The sequence below is a fragment of the Setaria italica genome, chromosome V, assembly GCF_000263155.2.
Source record: "Setaria italica strain Yugu1 chromosome V, Setaria_italica_v2.0, whole genome shotgun sequence".
Taxonomy (NCBI): domain Eukaryota; kingdom Viridiplantae; phylum Streptophyta; class Magnoliopsida; order Poales; family Poaceae; genus Setaria; species Setaria italica.
Window position 1 is genome coordinate 46,845,936 of NC_028454.1, and position 17,975 is coordinate 46,863,910.

The 17,975-nt window shown below is 45.7% G+C and overlaps 3 protein-coding genes across 3 annotated transcripts; 1 reads left to right on the plus strand and 2 right to left on the minus strand.

The window, feature by feature from the left end:
* Nucleotides 1-107: 107 nt before the first annotated feature.
* On the minus strand, nucleotides 108-2,394 carry LOC101775018 (40S ribosomal protein S10-1). Its single transcript, XM_004971300.3, has 5 exons — nucleotides 2,260-2,394; nucleotides 2,112-2,160; nucleotides 1,352-1,634; nucleotides 858-993; nucleotides 108-448 (listed from the first exon to the last, which is right to left on the minus strand). Exons 1-5 carry the CDS (start codon nucleotides 2,260-2,262, stop codon nucleotides 380-382), a joined length of 540 nt encoding a protein of 179 aa, XP_004971357.1. The 5' UTR covers nucleotides 2,263-2,394; the 3' UTR covers nucleotides 108-379.
* Nucleotides 2,395-5,373: 2,979 nt separating this feature from the next.
* On the plus strand, nucleotides 5,374-7,435 carry LOC101776237 (cationic peroxidase SPC4). Its single transcript, XM_004971301.4, has one exon. It carries the CDS (start codon nucleotides 5,874-5,876, stop codon nucleotides 6,945-6,947), a length of 1,074 nt encoding a protein of 357 aa, XP_004971358.1. The 5' UTR covers nucleotides 5,374-5,873; the 3' UTR covers nucleotides 6,948-7,435.
* Nucleotides 7,436-9,561: 2,126 nt separating this feature from the next.
* Nucleotides 9,562-16,826, minus strand: LOC101776639. Its single transcript, XM_004971302.4, is given in 2 exon segments — nucleotides 9,562-10,613; nucleotides 15,769-16,826. Coding segments are annotated over 2 exon segments (2,007 nt in total). The 5' UTR covers nucleotides 16,724-16,826.
* Between the last annotated feature and the right edge of the window lie 1,149 nt (nucleotides 16,827-17,975).

The following is a 17,975-nucleotide window of genomic DNA, read 5'->3' on the forward strand; positions in this document are numbered from 1 at the left end:
CATGCACGATGCACCAGCAGTCGAGGAACTAAGCAGCACACTGACGAGTACATGCTTTTAAAATCCAGCTTCTCAGGAAATCACCACATAATTCAACTCGACCAAACTGGGAGCAAGAGAGCGGAATCATATATGGGAAGTTGGAAACAGGAGACGACAGGGACTGAATGATAGCTTGCTTATAACATGCTAAAACATGGTCTACCAACAGCCTCCATTTCAAGAATTTCATCTAACAGAAACGAAAATCACAAAACCATGTCTCAGAGAACCACGGCTACAACTGGTAAACAAAATCTCATTGTCCTCATAATTCAAAGATCAACAGAGAAGACGCCTGTTTGCACGCCACCTCCCAATGTGCCAGCTAACTGATGCATCACTCCATGGAAGATCCCCCAGCACCAAAAGCGCCACCAACACCACGGCCAAAGCCAGGTCTGCTACCCTGAACAACAAAAAACAACGGGGTGTCAATTTATAAGATATTTGCCTGCATTATTAGCAACGCAGGGACCTATAAACATGACATGAAACTTGATTGCTGCATACAGTAAGCAAGTAAAAACCACTAGAGGATTATCAAATACAGGTCCTGAAGATCAATTCCAGTTGTTTATCAACAAACAACAGTGCTGAAACTTCTACGAGCAGCTCAAAGTTTGTAAATCATCATTTAAGACATGAACATAGCATGGAAATAACATAGGGACTGAAGGAAATTTAAACTAAGTATTAAAGTATGAGAACTAGTGCAAAATTAAGCTTATGGCTTGTAGCTATCCTGAAGTAAGCTTGACAATGTAAATACGCACACCAACGTAAATAGATGCGACCCTGATCTCTAGAATTCTTACCCTAAAAGATGGCTGGAAGTCTGCAGGAGCACCACCCTTCTCACCACCAAAATCACCTGGAGCACCACGTGGACCTCCTCTGTAACCATCCCTGTCTCCGAACCTTGGTCTGTCACCCTCAAAACGAGGGGGACCCCTGCCAAATTAACAGCTTATGTCAGTAACCATGGCATGAGAATTAATAATCAAGAAAGACTGGAAAGAAAGAAAAAAAACAAAAAGTCTGATCACAGACATCATCAACCCATCTCCAATATAATAGGCAGTTCAATTTGCATTATCTAAATTCTAGCTTTCAGAATGCTAAACTAGAAACAACATAATTCTAGTGTTATCTTAGTAAAAAAAGGTTAACACTCACCCTCCTCAGGACAGTACAATAACCAACCTATTGTCTAAGGACAAACTTTCAAATCACAAATTTCCTAGTAACAATTGCACCAGTTGTCCCTTCTGAGGTGGATGGATAAGAAGCTGGTGATTACAAGTTTTACCTGGGGCGGTCACCCGGTGGGCCAGAGCCGAAGGGACGGGACGGGGGCTTGGAGGACTTCTTGAGGGTATTAGGCACAACCTCTGATGGCAGGTTGAGGAAGGTGCGGAGGTACTCAATGCCATCGTTGGTCAGGTACCAGTAGTAGTATTGCCAGGAGAAGGTCTCCCTGACATACTCCTTTGACTTGAAGCTCTGCATGAGCTTAATGACCTCCAAGTTGGGCACGTCAAGCTTTGGGTGCTTAGCCAGGTTGTAGTCCTTCTTGGCATACAAGACCCCCTCTGCACCATAAGTTCAAAAGTTTAACAAACATACCCTCAACCTAAAACAAGGATAAGCATTCGTTCTACATAAGTGGTATTGTCTTGCCCTCGAAAATTAAATTAAAATGTCTGAATTGTAGAGCATATAACTAGCAGGCATAGCTCATTACTCCTAAAACATTCTATATCACATTGCAATTGCATAGAGAACATAAAATACATTTTAAATCACTCGGTGGATATGAAAAGATCCATGCCCTCGACAGGACACCTATATATAGCGAACAAACATTTCGAGATTATGTTGCAATCACGACCTCCTTTAGCAAGTAACGACTGCAACAACCCATACTACTGACCAGCATTACGTTGAGAATTATGAACCTATCGGGCCAAAAGTACCAACAGCAGGCATCTAATCACAAAATGAGAATCCGCACAAACCAATATTTTGGGCGCCCAAATAAAGGGGAAAACAATGGATAAGACGCTCACCGTGGAAGAGGTACTTGCAGATCTCGCGGCGGTTCTTCTTGGAGATGATCTGCGAGGAAGGGGAAAAACACATCATCGCGTTAGAAGACGCCGCTGGAACAAATGCATTGGCAACCCCACAGATGTAGAATCCCTAAGAGCGGCTCACCATGGTTGAGGACGAGGGCCGGAGACGGCAGCGGAGGAGGGAGGGAGACGACGGCGGCGCCGGATGGGGGGTGGTGATTGGGGCACGAGAAAGAGGTGGCGCGCTGCGGGGAGAGAAAACCCTAGCTGTGTGGCCAGTTGATATATAGGGGTAGGCGGATCTGGGCCGCGTAGTGGGTCTGTTTTGATTTCCTCCTCGTTCTGGGCCTTGCCCGGTTTCGTTTCGGATGAAAAATCGGCCCATATTCTGCTGTCTGGGGCTCAAGATCTAGGCTGGAAAATTTTGTTGCTGGAGGTAAACTGACCCAACAAGCAAAAACCTGTAGTATTGGTCTGGCAAATACAAATTCCATTTACAGACATCATGCAACGGATGACTTGTTTATTCATGCAAATTAACGTGGAAGATGATGCCAAATCATACAAGAAATATGCGAAACAACATGGTGCAGGTTTTTAGATAAAAGACCATTTTCTGGTCCTGCTTTATTAAGAAAGCAACTGTTTGGCTGGGGTTACCAGCTTGCAAGAACAAGAGTTTAGGAACAGTAAGCTATTACATTGAAGCATTTTGACAAAATAAGATTGCTGACACTCTCTAATTCACTCTCTAAACAAAAAGAAGAACATAAGAGAAAAGCTTAAGTTGATTCCTCCGTCATTTTTCCTTCCGACAAGCTACTCTCCTTCAGACCGTAAGGATGACAGTTGAAGTTTGAACTGCTGAATCACTACCTCGATCCATTGTCGCCCCTGCCCCTGAACATCTTCCATTTCTGCATAAACGATATTACACGGTACAAACTTACATCAGGAGAAGATACTACTATATTATTGAAAACAAGATCATTCCTAATGAGCCAAAGGCTCCAAGCAACACAACCAAGAAGGAAAATTAAATTCATAGTTTGCTTGATAGGCTCCCTCATTACTCGCTCTCGAAGATCATCCACACTCTGCGGTAAGATATTCCACTCTAGCACATCTCTAGATACACACCATACCAACCGAGCAATTGCGCAGAAGAAAATCATATGATTTATGCTTTCCAGCTGACCATATAATTTGCACTCAACCTCCCCTGGCCAATTTCTCTTTTTCAGTTGTTCTGCAGATTGGATCTTGTCATTGCACACCTGCCAAAGGAACACTTTTATCTTCAAGGGTAGTTTGGCCTTCCATATACACAGTAACCATTTATTAGCAAACCCTGTGAATTTTAGTTCATTGTACAGAGAAGCAACACATGGTACATGTCAAAGCACAAGGCCAGATCCCTTGAGTTTCTCTTCCACAATGCAATCCAGTTTTCTCCCCGTGTCTTCAGTCATGCGTTTCACCCAATCCCCCACCTTCCCTCAATTTCCAGAAGCACGCTGACTTCTCAACGATGAGAGAGAGAGAATGTATTTCATTTAATGAAACCATGTTTGACTGTTTTCAACATATATGTGTCAATATAGCTTGTGTTGAATGAAACACCAAATGAAGCAATGTACCTGAGGTAGTAGATGCTTGGGCCTGAAAGTGAAACTCTCCTGTGAGGACCAACGTGCGAGGTGGATTGGGCTCGTGGGATTGCACGGGTAGTGCGGGCTGGATGATGATGGATGGAAGGGAAGATGGGGAATCCCCTTGAGCCACCAATCGAAGCAGCTCGCTCGTCACTCCCGCCGCCGACCCTCGCCGCTGTCTCGCTCCTGCCGTGACGGCGCTGCTGCGCTTCCCATCTCACAGACGCAGTAGGTGCCGATGAACGACGTCGTCTGCGAGTGTGTGGATGGAAGGCGACGCGACGCCAAGCGCTGGGCTGGCGTCCCGTCGGCACGGGCACAAGGAAATCCACCGCAGCAGCGTAGATGCCATGAACAAATAAGCTTCCTCTTCCTTGCCAACTTGCATTGCACTTGAGTCAGATAAGCACAAGCGACAGTCGAGTCGACAGTGACGTTAACCGATCGACAGTATACAGGATACAGCTTCTAGGAGATCGATCGACAAGGTATACGAAAATTCTCCCTAGTGTGAGTGTGATATCCTTTTCGGATTCAGACGTTCTGCCACTTCTGTGATGGTGATGTAGCTAGTTGTTAGGCTTGAGAGTTAGTCTAATCATGGCCTCATGGGCCGGCCGCTATGGTATGATCACAGACAGGATGATAGGATTGACAAAAGTGCAAGTGATGACCATCGAGATGCTTGGAAAAAAGGCGATTCCACTCTGCATCTGCTTGTTTGCTTCCTACTTTGCTCGTCGTCAACCTCAAGGAGGAAAGATGCATATGCTAGCTAGGAAACTTGGATAAGGCAACCCAACTTCACCACGTGTGTTTTGCGCACATATTCATCGTCCACCTTTTTCCCCGTTGCAGCAGAAGGCAAAAGCAAGAAAAAAAATTGCTGTGTCTGTCTGCCTACTAGATTATTTTTTGACCTAAAAGACAGAGAAGGTTAGCTAAAGCATCATCCAACTGATGGAACTGTGGCTGGATCATATCGGAGGCAGCTTCCTTCCTCCTCTCATGATCTCCTTCCTCATCCGTCAGCGCGCTTTATATTTGATTCAATCTTAATAATCTGCATGATGATTATACGTGTGCCTATCTACGATCACTGACATATCATGATGTATGGTAGTTTGATTGAGAAACGAATACACAGACAGCAGTAGTAGTGATGGACAGGGACAGATAGATATTCTCTGCAGACTGAAAAAGAAGAAGTCAGCGGATAATGTGGGAAATTAAAGGAGCTCGAGGCCGGAGGAAAGTTGATTGGAAAAGGCATAACTATCCCAGCTAGGTAGCCCATGGTTTACAAAAGTCAAGCAGCCGCCTAGCTTGCAAAGCAAATTGCACCTCCGGAAAGAGAGAGGGAGAGAGAGAGGGGGGGAGGCGGGCAACTCCATCCCGATTCAGAGCTCCAAAAGACAGGGCCGCCGGCTAGCTGATGGGAGTGCGGAAATGATCTCGATGGATCGGAGCCTTTCTTCCGCTTGTTCTTCACTTGGTAATAAGTTGCGGTACACGGAAAATTCCTAGTTTCGTTTTAGCTTTTTTATTTTATTGTATAGTTTTTACTTTACACTTACATATAACGTATGTATACATACATAGAAAAGTCTATGAATTTAACTATAAAAGCTAAAATGATCTACGATTTAATGGAGGGAATATGTATTAAATCATCATATGAAAAGTCTATTACATTGTTCTTTGGTACGAGCTATAGAACCTAGAATATTTGTGCAGTGAACCACGGAGACGTGGGTACAAGGTACAGCGTGCAGGGACCGAGAAATCGACGTGGTGAACCCGTGCAGCAGCGCAGCTCCACGTACGTACGCACTCTTTCTTTCCTCCATGCCGACGGTGCTTCGTCGATCCATCATCCATCTCGAGTCTCCAGTTTGACCAGAAATAATCCAGCCACCATGGATCGGATCGAGCTGCAAGGAAATCACCTCAGCTTGCATTGCAGCGTCTACTGGTGGCGGCGAACACTTGCTGAATGCTGACCGTGACCGGCCAGCTATAAAATGAAGCCGCCCGGGGCGCAGGGTCTCCACACGCCTCCTCCCTCTCCCCACCTAGCCAACAAGCTCAACAAGCTAGCATGGCGGGGAGCACGGCAGGCCCTGCTGCTCTGCTGCCACTTGTGGCCGTGATCGCTTTGCTGATGACTGCTCCGGCGGCGGCGGCTAGGTACCCGCCGCTGGCGCCGGGGCTGTCGTTCGACTTCTACAAGAAGAGCTGCCCCAAGGCGGAGTCCATCGTCAGGGACTACCTCACCTCCGCCATCAGGAGCAACGTGGGCCTCGCCGCCGCGCTCATCCGGCTCCACTTCCACGACTGCTTCGTCCAGGGCTGCGACGCCTCCATCCTGCTCGACTCCACGCCCACCCAGAAGAGCGAGCGGGACGCGTTCCCCAACCAGACGCTCCGCCCGGCGGCGTTCAAGGCCGTCAACGACATCCGCGACCGCCTCGAGAAGGCCTGCGGCCGCGTCGTCTCCTGCGCCGACATCGTCACCCTCGCCGCCCGCGACTCCGTGGTCCTGGGTGGCGGCCCGGCGTACAAGGTGCCCCTGGGCCGGCGCGACGGCCTGGCACCGGCGTCGGAGGACGCCATCCTCGGCGCGCTACCGCCGCCGACGTCCAAGGTGCCGACGCTGGTGTCGTTCCTGGCCAAGATCAACCTGGACGTGACCGACCTCGTGGCGCTCTCCGGCGGGCACACCGTCGGCATCGCCCACTGCGGGTCCTTCGAGAAGCGGCTGTTCCCGACGCAGGACCCCACCCTCAACCAGTGGTTCGCCGGCCAGCTGCGGCTCACCTGCCCCGTCGAGGGCGCCACCAACACCACCGTCAACGACATCCGGACCCCCAACACCTTTGACAACAAGTACTACGTGGACCTGCTGAACAGGGAGGGGCTCTTCACCTCCGACCAGGACCTGCTCAGCAACACCACCACCAGGCCCATCGTCACCAAGTTCGCCGTCGACCAGGACGCCTTCTTCGAGCAGTTCGTCTACTCCTACGTCAAGATGGGGCAGATCAACGTGCTCACGGGGTCCTCGCAGGGACAGATCCGCGCCAACTGCTCCGTGCGCAACGCCGCCGCCGGCAACGACGACCTGCTGCCGTGGTCCGTCGTCGAGACCGCTGCCGAGACCCTCGTGCTCTAGAGTCCACTAGCTAGTGTGCTATATATACTTGTTAGGCTCGCTAGTACACTTTGCAGCGTGCACGCGTACGTGCTTGTATGGTTGGGTAGTGTGTGTGAGGCTAGCAGAGGCGAATAAAGCTAGCGGCACGTGTGCATGGTGCCACGTACGCCATGCCGGCACAAGCCACAAGAAGTGGTGACTTGGTGTTACAACTACAATAGGGGCCCGGCCCATCTTCCAAAGGCCCATCTTCTTGTCCGTCCCAACAAGAGAGCTGCGTAGCGATCGTCTTCCTCTCCCTCGATAAGCCCCTTATATAATTTGTTTTTTCCCTAGAAAACAAACAATCTAATCTGCTGCTTCAGTCTCTTGGAAAAGATGCCGAAAACTAAGAGAGGTGGTGATGATGTCACAAGAAGATCGCATAAGATGTACATGAGTTACTGGCCTCAGGTCTGCTACCTGATGGTTCTCCCTCTTTTATCAGCTAGCGTCTCTTTTGATTCCTTGGTCCGCGACGACAGTTTTACCTACAGTAATGCTTGCTCATGTTGATGCCTCCAAAAATTCTGCTTCAGCCTTGGAAGATATGCGGGGAACTACGTACTAACAGGGCTACTGATCATCTCACAGTAAGATCGTACTGTAAGAGTAGAGGAGCTCGCGATGTTGGACAACAGACAAACGAGTCATTGGCCTCGTGTCTGCTGGTTCTCCCTCTTCTGTTACTGTCTCTTTGATTTCATTGCTTGGTCGACCTGTCAAAGTTTGGAGATTACAGCGACAGTGGTTACCCGACTAAAGTTCAGTCCCTGTCACATCGAATGTTTAGATACTAATTAGGAGTATTAAACATAGATTAATTACAAAACAATTGCACAGATGAACGCTAATTCGCGAGACGAATCTATTAAGTCTAATTAGTCTATGATTTGATAATGTGATGTTACAGGAAACATGTGCTAATCATGAATTAATTAGGCTTAATAGATTCGTCTCGCGAATTAGCCTCCACATGTGTAATTAGTTTTATAATTAACTCATGTTTAGTCCTCCTAATTACCTCCGAAGATTTGACGTGACGTGAAGCTCAACGATCCAAATACTCCTTAATGGACTAAACTTTAGCAGCTAGGTTCATGTTTTGTGATGGATACACGGGTCAATTACATTTCACAGCTAGTGAGGCAATGCTCCAAAAGTCTGTAGCTCGAGATTCCCTCGGAGAACATGCTGAAAGCAGCTTCCAATTCGATGTTACGTTCCGTCTGAATCGATACTTGCTTTAGGTCCTGTTTGGATACTAGGAGCTAAAGTAGATACTTGCTTTAGGTCCTGTTTGGATACTAGGAGCTAAACTTTAGTCTTGTCACATTGGATGTTTGATACTAATCAAGAGTATTAAATATAAACTAATTATAAAACTAATTGCATAGATGTAGGCTAATTCACGAGACGAATCTATTAAGCCTAATTAGTCCATGATTTGACAATGTGGTGCTACAGTAACCATTTGCTAATGATGGATTAATTAGGATTAATAGATTCGTCTCGTGAATTAGCTCAGGGCTTCTGCAATTAGTTTTATAATTAGCTCATGTTTAGTTCTTCTAATTAGCATCCGAATATTTGATGTGACAAGGATTAAACTTTAGCTCGAGGATCAAACACATCCTTATTATCAAAGTGCCATCGGGACACGAAGGTCTTTGGCTCTCGGCACATATACAGCCCGGCAACCACAACTGACTATGGATTTTGGGAATAGTGAAAGGGGCATACGGGTTGAGCGAAGCTTTGGAGACTGGACCGTCTCTAGATAGGTCAGGCCACCGTCATCTCGAGGGATCTCAATGAATTGCACCATCTCCTGGGGATGATGGAAGAGAAGAGGGGGATGATGAAAGAGAAGAGGGTGATTGCCAAACTCATAATTCACCCTCTCCCGCTGATGTTTCGGCCCCCCGCGTCCCTCGCGCGTGCCGGCTCTACTGCCGCCTCCCGTGGGCATGCCGGCCTCACTGCCTCCGCGTTGCACACGCCGTGGTCTGAGAAGCTGACTGAGGTTGAAGAAGAAGAAAAATGCGAAAATGTCGGCTCTTCTTTGAAAAACATGTTGAATCTGGTTTTCCAAAATGTTGAAGTAGGCAGATAAAAATGTTGAATGTAGTTTTTTTCCTTATGAAATGTTGATCTAGAATGAAAATGTTCAATCTGTTCAGTTTAGATATTGATTAAACTGTTGAAAAATATTGAAACTAGTTTATTAAAATGTTGACTTAAACTTTTAAACGGATCTAATGACCTTTAAAACTATGTTGCTTATCTAGCTTCCACTAGCTACGTAGGAGGCCCCGCGGCACTACCACTCTACCAGTAGAAATTTCGCTCAATCAAAAAGAAAGCAGCAAGTAGAAATTCCATTAAAGAATCATGACTTGCGCAATGGATAACTTTGTTTATTAATTCAAACATTCGAAACATGACGTGAAAACATACAGCAACATATAAGAAAAGCAAACCACATGAACATAAAGAACCATCCCTTCAGTTTCTTCCATTTCTTCACTCATGTGATTCAACCGGGTCCAGCTTCTCCTTTCTTTAGTGATTGTGGGCAATCATGACGCGTTTAAGAGAAAAGTACAACATACAAATATGACACGTTTATTCTTGCAAACATGCAAATATGATGGCAAATATAAAGCATACAAAGAAAATAAAGCAAAAGGAGATGCACAAGGTCAGTTCCCTTCAGTTTCTCTTCCACAATGCAATCTAGCTTTCTCCCCATCTCTTGGCTCATGTGATTCACCCAATCCCCCACCTTCCCTTTCCTGAAGAACACGGACTTCTCAACAATTAGGTTGCCACGCCGGATGAGGTCACCTGTCTGGTTGGTGTCCAAGCTGCTAAGCTTATCAAAGCTGCACAACCTCACCACCTCCTCAGGTATCCCATCTTCTTCTTACTTGATACTGAAAGGGACACCGAGAAATGTTGCAAGTCTGATGACATACTTCACTGGCTCTGACATCATATCTTCGTACTTGAGAAAAAGAATCCTGTTAGGGCATGGGATGCTCTCCCTCCAGTACTCGAGGCAATGCTCCCAAAAAGGTCCGTAGTTTGAGAAACCTTCGGAAAACATGTTGACAGCAGCCTCAAAGTCAACACTACGTTCCCTATGGACCTTACTCTCGAAGTGCCACCAGGACACAAGGGCGTCCTTTGGATCTCGACAAACGTACACAATACGACAACCACAAGTAGCTAAGGAATCTGGGAACAACGAGAGGGGCATATGGGTGGCAAGAAGCCTTGGAGATGGGAGTGTCTCTACGTAGGTCATGTCACCATCTCGAGGGATCTCGAGGAATGGCACCACCTCCAGGGGATGACGGAAGAGAAGAGGGTGATTGCAAAACTCATACCGGAAGCGATTGGTGATTGCGAAGGCGAGCGCCTTGATCCACGTGGTGCCACACTTGGGGTTCGTTGCGAGAACGATGTCGTCGTGGCGAGGTTCGAAGGTGTTCTGGAGGCGCATGATGGTTGCAGCGAAACGTGGACGGAGCCAGTAGTTCTTGTAGAGCACCAATGGCTCCGACCACCCCTCCCTCGTTGGAAGTTTGGATAGAGGATCACCAGTACCGTGGCTATTTGTGGCGCTTCCCTCCATGCCTTGTGCCATAGCTCAGCTGCTTTGGAGTGTTCTAACCTTAAAAGCTGGGACGATGGATTGGGTGGGTGCGTGTAGACCTGCGGATTGAATACAGAGAGCAGCTCTGATGCTGGTGGCTATCAATGCTGTGCAAGTTACCATATATAGGATTAAAATATAATCTCGTGATTAGCGAGTATGTTTTTATATTCCTAAAGAAAAGGGACAGATAAGATCATATGGCGGGGACATAGCTCAAGTTCTTTAATTTGGATCCTGACAAAGGGTTGCTTGGATGAGAAAAGTATTATGTAACAACATACTTACTATCTCGACTCTAAAAAATCCAAAAAGGCGAAAAAAAACTTCCTAGGTCAGGGTTCCTCCGGTCGGTTCTGCGTCCACGAGCCACCCCGCGCCGCCTGCTTCGGCTCCCTCCAGCTCGCACTTCCTGGTTTGCCCTCCGATCGATTCGGCGTCCGCGAGCCTCCCCCGCGTCGTCCGCTTCGCCTCCCTCTATCCTGCCCTTCCCGGTTTGCCCTCCGATCTCCAGCGCCACCCGCCCTACTCCTCCGCGGTCTCCCTGCGCCGCCACCGCCGCCCGCCCTACTCCTCTCCGCAGTCTTCCTGCGCCGCCGCCGCCGCTCACCCTCCTCCTCTCCGCGGTCTCCATGAGCCGAGCGCCGCTACCCGCCCTCCTTCTCTCCTCGGTCTCCCTGCGCCGCTGCCACCGCTCGCCCTCCGCCACCGCCGCCCTACTCCTCTCCTCGGTCTCCCTGCGCCTCCTCCGCCGCTCGCCCTGCGCTGCCATCACCTGCCCTCCTCCTCTCCTCGCTCGCCCCGCGCCGCAGTCACCTGCCCTCCTCGTTCTCCCTGCGCTGAAGTCGCCCGCCCTCCTCCACGCTCTCCCTGCGCCGCAGTTGCCCGCCACTACTCCTAGTTGTCGTGCCGTCGTCGGGGACACGCTACCAACGAGCCAGGTACCTCTTCTCAGACGACCTACAACACCGGAGTTCGATTACATCCTGTATTGTTCAAACATAAGTCTTCACCATAGTCTCTGTGATTGAAAGCATCTTTTTTTTGTGTGTTCTATACAATGTTAGTCACTCCTCTTTGAGAACAACCGAAGAGGGTGTTTTGTCATAGGGCAACATGCTATATGTCGTGCCCCAGATACATGCTGAATTGAAAATGTAATTTGTGTGCAGTTGCTTGGCTACCTATGTTTTGACCAATATGAGGCGCAAAGGAAAAGTTCCTCATTTATCGTTTCTTTAGCTATTATTAGTAGTGTGGTAGAAGATCCCAATTTGTACTTATTAGCAGGAGAGTAGAATTACCTTGATCACCTCATAGAACTTCGGATCCAAGTGAACTGGCCTACTATACAACCACGGCAGCTCTAATGTCCAAGTTGAGAAACAATGCTAATAGCACAAATACTGTTGGAGAGGCACGCCATTTCTGCAAAGAAAGAAATCAGATCAAGCTAAAACAACACTATTTGAATGAAAAATGAAATGTGGTGCATGCCTGAATCAATTTGAACTGCACCAGCCTACAAAGTGGTCGGCCAGTCGATTTAACTGTAATTTTCATTTCTGGACCAACAACAACTGATCTCGAACAATACAGGTTCCAGTTTCTAACAAAAACTGCATTTATCCAATCACTGTTACAAACTATTATTTGATGGGTCTAAAATATAAAATAAACAAGGATGGCGAATTTCATCCATTAGAAAGTGACAGCCCACTATCTATGCTTGAATTGCTCCTAGAACCTGTGGACTGTCACATATAATCTGCTACTGCCCTTCAGGTGATACAGCTGAATCATTTGCAATCAGCCAAACTGCATATTTCAGGACAGTTCACTGACAACTGATGACCAAGATATCTGATAATTTGGCATAGATAGCGAGCATCCCCATCTGTAGTCGTCAACAGCAGAACGAAATTACCTTGAACATCTGACAGAGCTTCGTATCCCAAGTGAATTGGTGCCCAGCTTGTAGGGCGAGCGAGGAGGAGGGCGGGCGGCGGCGGCGGCGCAGGGCAACACCGGAGTTCGATTCTGTTGTCTAGGGGGTGTTTGGATCCTTGAGCTAAAGTTTAGTCCGTGTCACATCGAATATTCGGAGGCTAATTAGGAGGATTAAATATGAGTTAATTATAAAACTAATTGCACAGATGGAGACTAAACGGCAAGACGAATCTATTAAGCCTAATAAATCCATCGTTATGAAATGATTACTGTAGCAGCACATTGTCAAATCATGAACTAATTAGGTTTAATAGATTCATCTCGCCGTTTAGCCTCCATCTGTGCAATAAGTTTTGTAAATATTCGATGTGATAGGGGCTAAAGTTTAGCCCTGGAACCAAACGACCCCTTAGTTGGCTTCTCTGAATTTTGATTACTGAATAGCAATTGGTATGCTAACGTGATTTGAACCATTGTTCATCCAGTGCATGTCAAAGTCAAACTAAAGATCATTCTTTGGCTAGAGATATTTTGTGTTTGGCTAGATCATTCCTTGGATGGATTTTGAATAAATAAATTCATGATTAGCCTGTTTAGAAATTGCACAGATCCATTATGTCTGAGTGTTTTCTAAATGAAACTTCTGATCTAGGCCACACCACATTGATATAATCATATTCAGTATTCAGTACTCAATTAGGCATTAATCACGTAACAAGTTGTTGCCAGGGCAAATTACAGTGCTCATTTTAGCGATTCTTGTTGATCTCTCTTTGTTGGGTATGGTCAGGTCTTACTTAGTTCAATGTTTCATGATACTATGATGTGCAACAATTCAGTTTATTTTACATATTTCATTTAAATTATGTTCAGCTATCTTTCTAAATCCCCTGCAAGACTGGATAGGCATTCAGGCTGCAGAACTGTTGGATGCTTACTATAAATTAGGCTTTTACCATCTACTGACTGTCCTAGGCTGCTAGGAATCTCAGCAAATAAGAATTGTTGGATGCTTACTATAAATTAGGCATCAATCACGCAACAAGTTGTTGCCAGGGCAAATTACAATGCTCATTTCAGTGATTCTTGTTGATCTCTCTCTGTTTGGTATGGTCAGATCTTGCTTAGTTCAATGCTTTGATCTAGCATATTTTTGTAATTAACTGTGTTATTACTAATGTACAGGAGTGTTATGAATGGTTCGGGAAACCATTACAACGTAACGAGGATGAAAATATCGGAAGCCCGAGTGACGTTAGAGAAATAATGGAACCTAACGAGATTCAGCAGATCAAACAAAAGAGGAAATCCACAAACGGCCATGAAAATGCACTTAAACCGAAGAAAATCGATACAGAGATTGATTCAGATAAGCAAGATGTTCTTCTATACTACAAGGACTGGCCCTTGAAGAGAGATGAGTTAGCTGAGATTTTTTATGATTATGTTTTGACAATCGAGGATCCTGCGGAATTGAAGTAAGCTCAGTAGTTCATACTTCATCACTTTCGTTCACTAATAGTATTGCCGTTTATTATGATTTCTTATGCATCGTCCCTATCTATTGTTTTGCAGTATAGTTTGGGTAAGCAGTGATTTGCCCTATAAAAGTGTGTATAAACTCGGTGATCTCAAGGTGTTGTTGAAACGAGGTTCACCCATACCTGAACCATTTTTCAACTTAGGTGTCCGGTTTCTTGCAAACCGAGAGGTTAAAGGGATGATAAGGTACAACAACAAGGTTGCAAAGCATCACGTGGATCTGCGGTTTTGTGTAAGTTAGCTTGTTTATAATTACAATCATACTGTGGAATATACTGCATTCATTATCTGTCTATTTATATTTATTATACATAAAATTGATAAGTGGTACTGATCATGGCTATATATCATTCCGCTTCAGAAAATGTTGGAGTTAACACGTCATGAAAAATATTGTACACATCGCAATGGTAAAGAGTTGGGTGATGTGATTGGTGGATGGGAAATAGTAAAATATAACATACTAGGTTGCAGATATGTAAGTTCTTTTCATGTTGTTATTTGTTCATTACATATCCTTTGTGGTCTTAATATTGAGTGCTTTGCAGTTTCTCTTGCCACGGAAACACGTCAATACCTACCTGCTTTATGTACTCGACATTAAGCGGAGAAACTTATTGTGATTGACACTAAACTCATTCCAAAATATGCCACAGATGTGCCATATAAACATTATGCGATATAGATTGTAGGGTTTCGCCTAAAATTTTTGGTCGCATTTAGACAGCTTAAACCTGATTCATGGGAGGATGTTCACAAATAGGAATTTAAACGTGCGAAAGGGATTGCGGAAGACACTGATGGGTAAGACCAGCTCTGACACACCGGCATTTTAGAGTGTCAATATCCTTTATTTCTTAAAATATATGTTTCTATATTTATATAGCTGACGATTCATCGTACCACAGATTTTCAGATGGATGGTTTATTCTACAGTACATGGCATGGTGGGATAGTCCTCGAAACGTGCACATCGATACAGTGAGTAAATATACTTTATTGTACGTTCCTTTGTGATTTTACAATATACGATAAATCTAATCACACGAGAGCTAAACTTGAAGTAAGCACTCAACTTACGTACATGATGCTATTACGATGCGGCGCAACTTCTTCATCGATCTTTTGGTGCACGAAGCGAATGCCTGGAGGACACTACTACCAGGCATTGTGAAACATTATCTTTGGCGCATCACAGGCAAAGAAATAGGATAGATGGGGGTGGCCTTTGGATGAACTCTATTCGTATTTGTTCCACATGATTATTATCCTGCTGAATCCAATGTTGAAGGTTGTTTAAGTCGCCGTTAGAGCTTGCTAGAGATAAATACGATGTAAAGGTGATTAACTGCCATATATTGTTTGGGAATTGGTCACATAATTATTCTTTTGCAAGTTGACATAAAGAGCATCCAAGCGTACTTATGCTTATGTTATTACTCATTACAAAGTCATTTTTTATTTCACATTGGGGGCATTTGGAAGTAAATATTTCACACGATAATGTTGATGTTTATAGACGAAATTTGTTTTGCCCGTAGCAACGCACGGACACGATCGTGTACTTAAAAACCAAAGCCGTAGCGGTGACGGTGGTCCAGCTCTTCTCTCCTCACCACTGACACATGCACCCACATGTTTTTCATAACACAAGGCCGGATCCCTTGAGCTTCTCTTCCATGATGTAATCCAACTTTCTCCCCATCTCTTCACTCATATAATTTACCCAATCACCTACCTTGCCTCTCCTGAAGAAGGCTGATTTCTCGTAGACCACATTGGGTCTTGGACGGAGCTTCAAGTTTCCGGCCCTATTAGCCTCCAAGCCACTAAGCATCTCAAAGCTGCACAACCTTACCACCTGCTCATGAACACCATCCTCTTCTTCCTCGCCGGTGAATGGGACACCGAGGAACAATGCAAGTTTCTTGACATACCTCACAGGATCTGACATCATGTCTTCATATTTCAGGAACAGAATCCTATCAGGGCTCGCGATGCTTTCTTTCCAGTACTCGAGACAATGGTTCCAAAAGGGCCCACTGGGCAAAGAACCCTCGCAAAACCTATTGAACATGGAGTCCAAGTCAGGAGCATGTCCTCCATGTATCCTTTTCAAGAAATGCCACAATGACACAAAGGCATCCTTGGGCTCTCGGCAAATATAAACAATACGACAACCATGGCTAGCTATGGATCCAGGAAGAAGTGACATGGGCATGTGGGTAGACACAAGCCTCGGGGAGGGAAGCGTCTCAACATAGCTTAGGTCCTCATTTGTAGGAATTTCCAGGAAAGGCACTACCTCCTGTGGATGATGGGTGAGGAGCGGGTGGTCATGGAAGTTGTAACGGTGGCGGGTGGTGATAGTGAAGGCAAGTGCCTTGAGCCATGTGGTGCCACACTTGGGGTTTGTGGCGAGGATGATATCGTCGTGGCGAGGCTTGAAGATGTCTTGGAGGAGCATGATGTTTTTGGCGGTCTGTGGCCACAGCCAATAGTTCTTGTAGAGCACCAAGCCTTCTTTTGGTGGAAGTTTGGACACAAGATCATCAATGTGGCTCTCGGCTGAGCTTCCCTCGTTGTTGGGATGAGCCATGGCTGGTTTTATATTTTGGGCCTTTTGGCAGGTGATGGATCCAACAAACAGGCAGCTAGCTAGCTAAAAGGTTCTGCTTCAACCCGCGGATTGAGCTAGCTGCTCTGCCTGGTGGAGCTGATACTATTATATAGTTGAATTGAATGTCGCTGATATTATTATTGAATTAGTTCACTAGTCACTATTGTATAGTGAGGTATGGGCATGGATGGTAACATCATATCTTCCTATCTGTGGTATGGGCATGGATGGTAACATCATATCTTCCTATTTGTGGTATGGGCATGCATGGTATGGGCATGGATGGTGTTTTTTTTTTGGAAGTTTGGATAGAGGATCATCAGTACCTTGGCTATTTGTGGCGCTTCCCTCCATGGCTTGTGCCATAGCTCTCAGCTGCTTTGGAGTTCTTGCGCGCTCTACAGCTGGGACGATGGATTGGGTGGGTGCGTGTAGACCTGCGGATTGAGCAGCTCTGCTGATTGGCTTGCGCATGCATCTCCGGCTGTTGGGATAATACTCCCTTCGTTCTAAATTGTAGGTCGTTTTGACTCTTTTAGGTTCATAGATATTATTGTACATCTATATATGTGTAGAAAAATTTTAAAACGGAGGAAGGAAGTATATAAGATGAACGTATGCTCTTGCAATTGTTGAGTTAGTTCACTGATTAATGTATACAGTTGAGGAGATGGATGTATACTGCCTAACAGAATAGCATGAATGCACGCTTGTTTCAGTGAGGCCGTCTTTCTAGCTAGGACACTGTAACCTCGAGCCGTACAGATGTTAATGTGCTGGTGACCCAATATAATTTGACTATAGTTTATCATTTTCCCTTCCTTTTGCCTTTCATTTGATCCGTATCGCTGTTTCAGAAAATTGGTCGTTTCTTGTATTTTGCTAGGTCGTCAGAGACCATTTCAGTAATCGTAAGTCAACGCAAGGTCCAAGATGTTCCTTTAGTTTTTTTTTAAAAAATAAGGCTTATTATAGTTGAAGGGCCTAAATTTGAGGCAGAATCTTGTTTGGGCCTGAAAGTGAAACTGTTGGGATTGGGCTGGTGGGCTTGATCGCGGGCTTATACGGGTTTGTTTCGTGAATACCGTACTGCCAGCCCGAGAGTGCACGTTCATGAATGGTAACCTCAAGTTCAGATGCACCTGTACATTGCTGGGGGCATGAGGGATATGGGTATCCCATAGGTTCCCACCGATACGGATCTGATAAGTAGGCCCGCTCGTTCAGGACA

Bases quoted from the DNA above. Each gene is read 5' to 3' on its own strand.
- LOC101775018 (XM_004971300.3), bottom strand. The intron at 1,635-2,111 runs GTGAGCGTCTTA...CTTATGGTGCAG, and splicing joins CTGCAAGTACCTCTTCCACG to AGGGGGTCTTGTATGCCAAG. The intron at 994-1,351 runs GTAAAACTTGTA...TTAATTTGGCAG, and splicing joins CCACCGGGTGACCGCCCCAG to GGGTCCCCCTCGTTTTGAGG.
- LOC101776237 (XM_004971301.4), top strand. From the start codon at position 5,874: ATGGCGGGGAGCACGGCAGGCCCTGCTGCTCTGCTGCCACTTGTGGCC.